The sequence below is a fragment of the Bubalus bubalis genome, chromosome X, assembly GCF_019923935.1.
Source record: "Bubalus bubalis isolate 160015118507 breed Murrah chromosome X, NDDB_SH_1, whole genome shotgun sequence".
NCBI lineage: Eukaryota > Metazoa > Chordata > Mammalia > Artiodactyla > Bovidae > Bubalus > Bubalus bubalis.
Window position 1 is genome coordinate 127,877,866 of NC_059181.1, and position 9,895 is coordinate 127,887,760.

Genomic DNA, 9,895 nt, shown 5'->3' on the forward strand with positions numbered 1-9,895 from the left:
CTTTGAACACCTAGGGTGCCTGAAAGATGTGATGACACGTTGTTTTACTGGTATCACACGTTTGCTTTGAAGTTAGTTCTCATCTTCCCGGCAAGGCTGCAGGGCCCTCAAGAGCAGAGCTTCAACCCCACACTGCCTGCTAGATGGATCTCTATGTGACACAGAGCTGCTCTTTTCATCCCAAAATGCTTGTCAGAAGCATTTATCAAAACCCTCCTTTTCTCCAACTGCCTGTTTATGCTTTCTTTGCTCTTATTTTCAATATAAGAATCAGTGTGTAGGACACAATGTCAGCTTTAACAACCGTTTATTTTTTGAGGAAGGTCAACATGCTTACTGTTATTGGGTATTACAGTCTCAGTTTCTGTTTTGGTGAGGGGGTGAGGGTGAGGAAGGTTTCGGAACACTGGTGTTAGATTCTTGAAAACACTTGGGAGGAAGTTGATGATATCTTCCTCATCATTTCAGACCCATCTAGAGGAAGTATGGGGCTTTTCAAAGTCTGTGAACAACCAAAAGAGAAATGTGATCAGTTACCAGGCTTTCCAATTGCTGTCAGGCCCCGGGGAGCGATCATTTAGGATTCAGAAATAAGTAGTTATATCATAGCTTTTGTTTTTAAAAGTGCTTTCACAAAGAGTATTTTGCTCCTTCTGACAGCCTTGGGAAGAAAGCAGGAGAAACCCAGTGAAGTCAGATGCCTTGGCTAAGGTCACATGGGTAGCCTGATGAGCTAATTCCACACAAGAAGGTAACTTTCAACTCTCAACAGTACCGGTGTCCATTTCAAAATGTCCAGGCAAAAGCAGCTGCGCACTACAAAAGGCTAGCATTTCTCTCAGTCTGGGAACATTTTCAGTTGTCTGACCTCAAGTGATCTGTTTGTTGTGTGAGCTATACAGGACTTGTGTGGCCAATAAAAGTCTCCATTTGGACTCATTGTTCTATACCACTTGTCTTGTGCAAAGGGCTCTTAAAGCGTCTAATAGTTTATGTTAACAAAATGACTGTTGTATCTGTAAGGACAGAAATGAGCATTTACCTTTGTTGCTGATGAACTGTGACAAGATGTCATAAAAAGACACAGGGCAGTAAAGAACATACCTTCTTATTTCTAGTAAAAGACAGGGTTCTCCTAGACCTCTTGCAAATCCTCAGCTTTTCTCATTAGCAATATAACCTTAGGAACCTCAAGGATCTATGATTAAAACTAAGGTAGCAGATAGCAAATTTAACCGCAAATAAAGTGGGGGGTGGGAATAGTTTAGCTCTTCAGATCAATAATGCAGTACTGGAATGTGCTGATAGCTCAAACAAAATAAGAACAACCAAGAAATTAATAAGGAAAAAGCCAAAATTTGCAAAGGCAAAGGTAAAGGCTTGAATGGAGAGATCTCTTCTGAAAAAGTAAGACAAAGACAGTTACAGAATTCAAGCATATACTGCAAGGCCACATTCTGAAAATCTTGAGGGGAAAAATAAAGCTTTGTTTTTGCAATTTGCGGGTCTTGTTAAAAATGTAGATGCCTGGCCACCATTTCCAGGTCTCCTTCAAGACACCCTGCTGCTGCTTTGATCTGCTTTGTGGGCAGCACCATGGACTTCACTTGGTTGGTACTGGTCACTCTCAAGAGAGAAATGTACCTGGGTGTTTATGGCCATGACACATGCCAAGGGCTAGGGAATGACACGTCGTACCATGAACTGATTTTGATTCCCCCAAAATCCTATTCGTGAAAAATAAGCTGTAATGAGCCTGTGTTGGTCCAGAAGTCCCCTCTTTTGGGGTGGGTTTTCCTAAGCAGGTATCATTGTAATTTCAAATTCAATGTAAATTCTCCTCTGTGGGGAGCTTTACTACTTTGAGCACCTTAGCACAGGGTGAGCCATTTCTGCATTTCTTCCTCCAAAAGCCCTTATCAGAGCAAAAATAGGTTATCTGAACTGCTTCTCAGTGAACTCCTCTAATGTGTGGAATGTAGGGGTTGGGAGGAGGCGTCCCCATCAAACTGAAGTCACAGAAGAATGGGATTTTACTCTTTGACTGGACATGCTACTTGGAAACCTAGATGGGATCTTTTCTACTTATCACTAAACTCTGCAGGAAGTTCCTGGTCACCGCTTAGTTCTGAGATGTGACCCCTGTTTGGCAGGAAAAAGAATATGGGAGAGAGCCTCAAGACCTGTGATGTTAGAGCCCTGGCTCAGCCACCTGCTGGCTGTGCCACCTCAGGCAGGTCATTTGCCTCCATTTTCTCCTCTCTGAGAGAGAGCTTCAAGACTTGCAAGGAAGCATGGTATGATAAGCTTTAGTGACTGTTACCTTGTCGATATAATGGAAATGATGCTTCACAGGGTGGATGTGAGAAAAGCACTTAGCAGAATGCCTGGTACATGGCCGGTCCCTAATAAATGTTACTCCCATGACCAGGAACTGCCTGCAGGTTTAAGTCAGAGAACTGCATAATAACCTGCAAATTGCAATCTACATACATACTAAGGGAGAAGGAAATGGCCACCCACTCCAGTATCCTTGCCTGGAGAATCCCATGGACAAAGGAGCCTGGAGGGCTACAGTCCATGGAGTCGCAAAGAGTCAGACACAACTGAGCGACTCACATACACACACACACACACACACACACACACACACACACATACATACTAAGTCATATTATCTCATCCTCATATTGGTGGTGGGTGGGTGTGCTGCAAGGCAAGGCCCATTCAATGTGATGGGCAAGGGGGGGTGAATGATCAAAACTCCTCTATGTTCAAAATGACATAATTGAGAGCTTCATTCTAAAATGATAAATTTGTTGTACCTGAAGTGCCATCGTTTGAGGAATATTGGCTGGTCCGGTCACTTCTGCATTGATAGAGGGTGAGAAACTGCCAAGACAAAGGTGAAATACTAGCTTAAGCCTCTGCCCTTTGATGGACAGCGAACACTAGAAACCCTGAAGGGAGCACAACCATGGTGGCATCATACATAGTAATCTCAGGGCCCCTCAGTCTCAAAGAATTATCTTCTGGGACTTTGGTTATTCCTAGGCATGACTTCTCATAATTCTTGCTAATTAGGACACCCAGGATTGGCGCCAGACTCAGACAAGGGCTGCCCCTGGCGGATAATTTCAAGGGCTCACGTGTCCCAGGTCACAGAACAATGTCAGCCATGCTGCCCTTCCCCTCCGGGAACTTGGAACAAATAAAACATTTTCGATCCTTCTCTGAGCAAAGCTAATGATAGTGGAGGTCTTAAGGGAAGGAGGAGGCAAGGGGAGGTCCATTTTACTACCCCAATCTTCTTTGAAATAATTCTTAACCATTGTGAGGTCTGGAGCAAGAAAGTGGTAGTGTGAGGTTGCAGCAGCCTGGAGGGGGCAGGGCGGAGATGGTGGCTCAGGTGCTGGCTTTGCTCTGTGGACCTTCCTCACCCCCTGGAATGCAGAAGCAGCAGGGTCCCAGAAGGGCCTGCAGTAGGCTGGGGGAGGTGGCTGGGCTAGGTGTGCCATGGTGAGGGCGGTTAAAAAGGATGGGGCAAATCAATGAAGGCAAGATGAGAGAAGCATGAGAGATGAGAGAACTCTCCACACCAACACCTACCATTGGTATGGAGAGCAGAGTATTATGGTGAAATTTTGGATTTGAGGCAGTTTATGGATTAAGATATGGAGGATAGGATATATAAAGGGATAAACTGGGACAGAACAATCTAAGGGACTGGTTCTCAACGTTGGCTGCACAACACAACCATCTGGAGAAATATTACAAATAGGCATGCTTGGACCCCGCCCCAAATGAACAGGAATCCTTGAGGCTGGGGCAAGCATTGTTCTCTTTTCTAAGTTGCCTAGGTGACTCTAGCATGAAGTCAGGTTGAGAATTCCCTATCTAAAGGAAGGAGGGGAAGGGGCAGATGCTACTAAATGGCCAGACACAAGTCCGCTAACTCAGTGGTTCTCAACACTGCCTGTTCGTCAGCATCACCCAGGGCCCAGGCTGCAACCCAGACCAACTGAATCCGAATCTCTGGGGATGGAACGCTGGGCGTCCGTTGTTAAAGTTGATTCCAGGCTGCAGCCAGGGTTGAGAACCTCTGCTCTGTGTAACAGTTCCCACACAGGGCTGTCCATCAGCTTCATGGGGGTAGGAGTTGAGGCCCTCCTGACGTGGTTGAAATTTGACTCTGATGGTGCTAAGGCAGTTATTCTGACAAGACAAGCCCTTGCTGTCATGAAGCTTATACTCAAGTGAATCCTGTGCCAGAGGATGAGGGCAGGAATATTTGACAGCTTTGTTTACTTCTGAATCTCTAGCCCTTGGCACATAGTAGGCACTTGATAAATGTTGAATAAATGACTAAATGGTGACCTAAGTGGTGTGAAGAAAATAACGCAGGATAAGGGGGATGGTTTGTGTTTATGTGTGTGTACACGCATGCTGGGGGATGGTTAAAGTGAACCAAGAGTAAAGCAAAAGTAATACAAAACAGAGAGGAGGATCTAGGAGGAGCTGTAGTTTCAGTCTCCTCAGAGACTTCCTAAGAGGGCTTTAGGTGGAGGGAATTTCTTGGGATCACACTAAGGAGTGGGCCAGATTTTTGGAAAGCTGCCTAGGAAGGGTACCCTGCAAAGCAGATGGAGCCAGCGTTCACTTCCCTCAGCCAGCGCCCCTTCCTCTTCGAAGCATCTGTTCCCTCGCTGCCCCCACCGGGCCCTCCAGTTCCAGGGCCTCACTCCTTGCGTGCCATTGTTCTCAGGTGCTAAGGGGCTTACCCTATGCGCTTAACTCGGGGACAATAACTTCAACCAGAGGTTGGTCCCAACTGGGAGTGCTTCCTGAGGCAACCTCAAGGCATGCCACACCCTTACTTTAAGGCACTCCCTCATTTTTGTCAGGGTTCCACTGGCTCACAATGAGGGGACCCAGTGAAAAATATTTACCTCAAGACTGCTCAAATTCTCCAGACATGGACATTCAAGACTTTCTGTGATCAAAACACAATATTGGAAAATAGTTATTTCTGAGACATATACACATTTTAGCACAAAAATAACCTCAATAATTTCATCAGAGAATCGCAGAAACTAGGCAAGCAGAAGAAACCAAAAGAGGTGAGATCCTCAAATTCAGGGCACAGGTTGTGGGGAAGATGCCTCTAACATGCCAAACTCATCCCATCTAGGGTCCGTTGCACTTACTGAACTCTGTGTGTGGGACCCTCTGCTTCCAGATCTTCTTGTGGTCACTTCCGTCTCATTATTAAGATCTGATGTTTCTAGACTTCTTGGACCAAACTAATCTAGCCAGTCATTCTATATCACTTGGGCTCTTCTTTATTTTTTTTTTTTTCATATTCATTCATGAATTTCACAAATACGTACTGAGTATCTACTCTGTGCTTCTTTTGTAGACATGTGGGGATACAGTGAACAGAGAAAAATCCCTGCCCTCATGGAACTAACATTCTAGGGAAGGGAGAGAGTCAATAAACAATTTTTTAAAAAAAGCTTTCAGATGGTACAAATGCTAGGGATAAAATTAAAGCAGGGAGTGCTGGGGTGGCATTGGGGTTTCAGTTTTAAAGAAAAGTGTTCAGGGAATTTTTGACTTCGAATATAATATTTCAGCAAAGATCTGAAGAAGATAAATGTTCATGTGGCGGGAGTGGAGGGATTAAGAGGGATCATAAAGAGAGGTGGTCAAGACAGGTCACCAGGAGGGGAGAATGGAATCCAGACCATGTGTGGCCTTGTAAGCCATTGTAAAGACCCCGGCCTTTATCCTGGGTGAAATGGGAAGTACTTATTCCTATCTAGAATTATTGTGTTTATGTGCTGTACTCAGTCACTCAGTCCTGGCCAACTCTTCACCACCCCAGAGGAAGCCCTATTGTGTTGATATCCCCTTCCCAATTAGAAGGAGGTGAAGACTTTGTCTCTCATTCGCAGCTCTATCTCCACAACTTAGAACAGTGTCCAGCCCGAAGAAAGTGCCCAGTGACTCTGTTGAATGTGAATGAATGCATGAACTGGACAGGTGCAATATTAAATATTACCACAGGATACCTATATCTAAGCGTGACTCACTGCAGTGAAGTTGAAGAAAACAATGACATTGAGTTCAGATTTAGGAGACGTGGGATCTATATTCTGACTGACAGTATGACCTTGGACAAGTCACTTCCCTACCCTGAACCTCAGTCTCTTCAGCTGTAAAATAAGGTTATACCAGCTACTTTCTGGCTCTGACAGCCTATGATTCCATAATACAGGAAACACGCCAGTGACGTATCATCCTCTGACGATGACCTATTTATGGGATTCTGGCAACTTACCTCCATTCTATGATTCATCTTTTAATAAATGTTATTCCCACTCTCAAATGGAGAGGATATATTTCTTGAGTAACTTCTTGAGTGGGTGCAGGCTTGAAACAACCAAGGCCAACTCCAGCTCTGTAGTTGGAGTTTTCAGGCCATCTTTACCGTAAACATGATACCCCTACCTCAGTGCTGTCCCACTGTTAGAGCCACATTGATCCTTTGAGCTTTAAAAGAATAGAGGACCAAACCCAACTCATAAATAAGGAGTCAGTTTTAACAGAGACAGAATTAAAGTGGGGTGCACCCTAGCCAGGATTTAATGCAAGCAAATAAACGTAGGTTTCATTTTTAGCTTTAAAAGCTTTTAAATATATTTTACTGGGGCTGACCTAGTTATACAAAGCAAGCATACCTACTTAAAGAGATGATTAAACCCTAGTAGCATGGGCTGTAGTCTACATATAGATGTGATAAACCTTTATTTCCTGGATATTTCCCACAGGATCATGGTAACTGTAAACTTATAGTCACACTACATACTTTTCGCCACAATTATTAATGGAATCTTACTAGTGTTTCAGAAAAAGCAAACTAGTTCATCACACTAGCTGGTTAACTGACTCAGTATTCTTCCAATTTAGATCAGCCTACTGGAAAACTCAGTATTCATCAATGTGATGAACAAACTCTCTTTTTAAATACAATCTAATTTAAAGTAAGAAAAGAAATCAATCCAACCTTCTGTAACCGTGGCACTTGGATCTGTGGAACTCTCATCATCAAAACTAAAGAAAAGATACAAGACATTTCATTTTCTTTGTATTTTATATGAAGGAATGAATAATTATTAATGAATAATAATGACTGTTAAAGAACCATCTGTGCAAGTCTTTATTTATATAGATGCAAACCTGGCGTGGTATGTCTGTGAGTTCTCAAAATAAAAATGACAGCTACATTGACTTTGGTTTTATATGTTCCCACTTGTGTTATGCAATGATACCAATAGTTGAGATTTGCCTGCAATACTAATTATGTATGTTAAGACAAGCGTGAGTGGAGATAAAGCCAGTGGTGGGCCAGGAGTGGATGTCCTAAAATGGCATCGGGTCAAAAAGAAACCTTGATTTCATGGTGCCAGGTGGAAAAGGATATAGTTGGGACAGGGTGGATTTTCTTCCTTATGCCCTATTTCTCCCATGATACAAAGTGCTACTGTTCCGAACTTATGGTTACCAGCGGGGAGGGTGGGGTGAAGGGGTGGTTAGGGAGTTTGGGATGGACATGCACACACTGCTGTATTTAAAACGGATAACCAACAAGGAAGTACTGTATAGCACAGGGAACTCTGCCCAATGTTATGTGGCAGCCTGGATGGGAAGGGAGTTTGGGGGAGAATGGATACATGTATATGTATGGCTGAATCCCTTTGCTGTCTACCTGAAACTCTTACAACATTGTTCATTGGTGATACCCCAATATAAAATAAAAAGTTTTAAAAACCAAAAACAGAGTGCTACTGTTCCCAGTTTGTGAATATTCTTATGGACACAAGGGCAATTTTAGACATGTTTTGGCTATTCTAGAAAAACTATTAAGACTTCAGTGTACTTTGTTCCTCCCTGTCCCTATAGATACCACATGGTCCAGCCTTTCTCTTATAGTCTTTTCCGACCGGATGGTCTTATCTAAATCTTATCCATCATTTAAAGCCCAATTCCAACTCTAATGCCTTTGAGAATTCTTCCCTGAGTGCTCTAATTTACATTGCCCCTCTGTGTCCTTGGGATTCTTCTGACAGGGCCACCCTGCTGAGCATTTAGGTACATACATGAACTAAGTGGGAACTCCTTTAGGTGAGCCGTTAGTGTGGGGACTGTTGACTCAGAGCCTGTCTCCCAGATTCAAGAACCTAACACATTAAAGACTCAAAGTAACTATACTATAGACCACTATACTAGAAAGCAGATCCCAGGAGAAGAAAGTAGAGACCAGATAAATAGGAATAGGAGAAAAGATGTGAAGGGAGGGCCCAGGAAGTAAACACAGAGGGGAGTTAGGGGAAGGAGTGAGGGGAGATTGAAGGGCTAAACTGGCTTCCTCACAGGTGTACCTGAGAGGCCCATTCTTCCCATCAACGTAATCTTCATTTCAGATTTCTATTTCCTTAGCCAACTAGTATTACTTTGACTGTACCTAGAAAATGAAGCCAGATCTTCTTCATCATTTAAAGATACACTCATCATTCTATGGATGAAGTCATGTGTTGGTTCGGTGCTAGGTCTCATTTCTGTTTCCTGGAAAAATACAAGTAAGACACAAAAGAGTGTGTATAATAAATAAAATATACCACAACATTTCCTTAGTTATCTATATAGCCAGCATTTCTGACCAGGCACACTTTGTTTGCTCATGAGATTTCACATGGCTTTCCAGTAAATAAACAGATCCCAATACACAGAGTTTGTGCAAGGCTATTGACCTGATGATGAGCTCCTGAACTGGCCAGAGTCATATCCCTGTGTTTTGTTTTCTCTGGTTCATTGCTGCTTCTGAGTTAATTGGAAAGAAGTGAAAGTGAAAGTTGCTCAGTCATGTATGACTCTTTGCAACTCCGTAGACTGTAGTCGATGGAATTCTCCAGGCCAGAATACTGGAGTGGGTAGCCTTTCCCTTCTCCAGAGGATCTTCCCAACCCAGGGATTGAACCCAGGTTTCCTTCAAATGGATAATCCATGGGATTGTTTTACTAGGAAATTCTAAATCATGTGTAATCCCCATACATATGAGTAAGGTACGATTTTTGGGGTAGGGCTAACCCAAGAGGTCAGTGAGGCCCAGATCACCACTAGAAGGGTACAGAACCAGGGATAAGAGCTAGAGTTTATGGGCTGTTAACAGGGGGAATATTCAACATATTCAACTAGCAAGCTGGATGAGTAATTTTTAAGAAGATAGTTGGTTAAATAACTTTCCCCAATGTCACATAGCTACTAAGTGACAAAGCCAGAATTCAAACCCAGATAGGCTGAATTTGCATGAATGTTTTTACTCCCCTTCAAGTCCATCTTCTGGTCCTGCCCACTGGAATGGAGTTGGTACACACAAAACTTCCAATGAATATTTACAGGTCAGTGTACCAAACCCCCCCACAACCTATCATTTTAAATAATTAGCTTGTGTTTCTCCTAACCAGTTTCTATTTTCTGTTTTTCTTGTCCTTCTAAATAGCCTAGGACTCTTTCCATGATCTGTTGTTCTTCAGTTGAGGCTCCTGGCTCATCTGTTAATCATTTCCCTTTTGTTATAAATGTCATCAGAGCTGGGAGAGACTACTTGGGATCCAGTTGATGCTCTTATCTTCCTACACAATGTGTATTACTTGGGCTAAGTTTGTGAAACTCTCTACCCTTTCTATAGAAACCTGGTCACTGATAGTTACGGTTGTGTCTTTTTCTCCCAAGGCGAATTTGTGACAGTCAAGCATTTGAGGTAGTTACACCAATGTTAGAAACAGTTCTTATTAGTGTCTGTTCAGATTCCGCCTGTTTTGCTGGTGACACT

General features: G+C 43.1%; 1 protein-coding gene across 1 annotated transcript; it reads right to left on the reverse strand.

Moving 5' to 3' along the window:
- Window positions 1-290: 290 nt before the first annotated feature.
- LOC123465405 (fibrous sheath-interacting protein 2-like) lies at window positions 291-8,628 on the reverse strand (the record flags this gene model as incomplete). The annotated part of the gene is given in 5 exon segments (XM_045164428.1): window positions 291-502; window positions 2,826-2,892; window positions 4,950-4,993; window positions 7,070-7,116; window positions 8,528-8,628. Coding segments are annotated over 5 exon segments (288 nt in total). The 3' UTR covers window positions 291-464.
- Window positions 8,629-9,895: the final 1,267 nt, after the last annotated feature.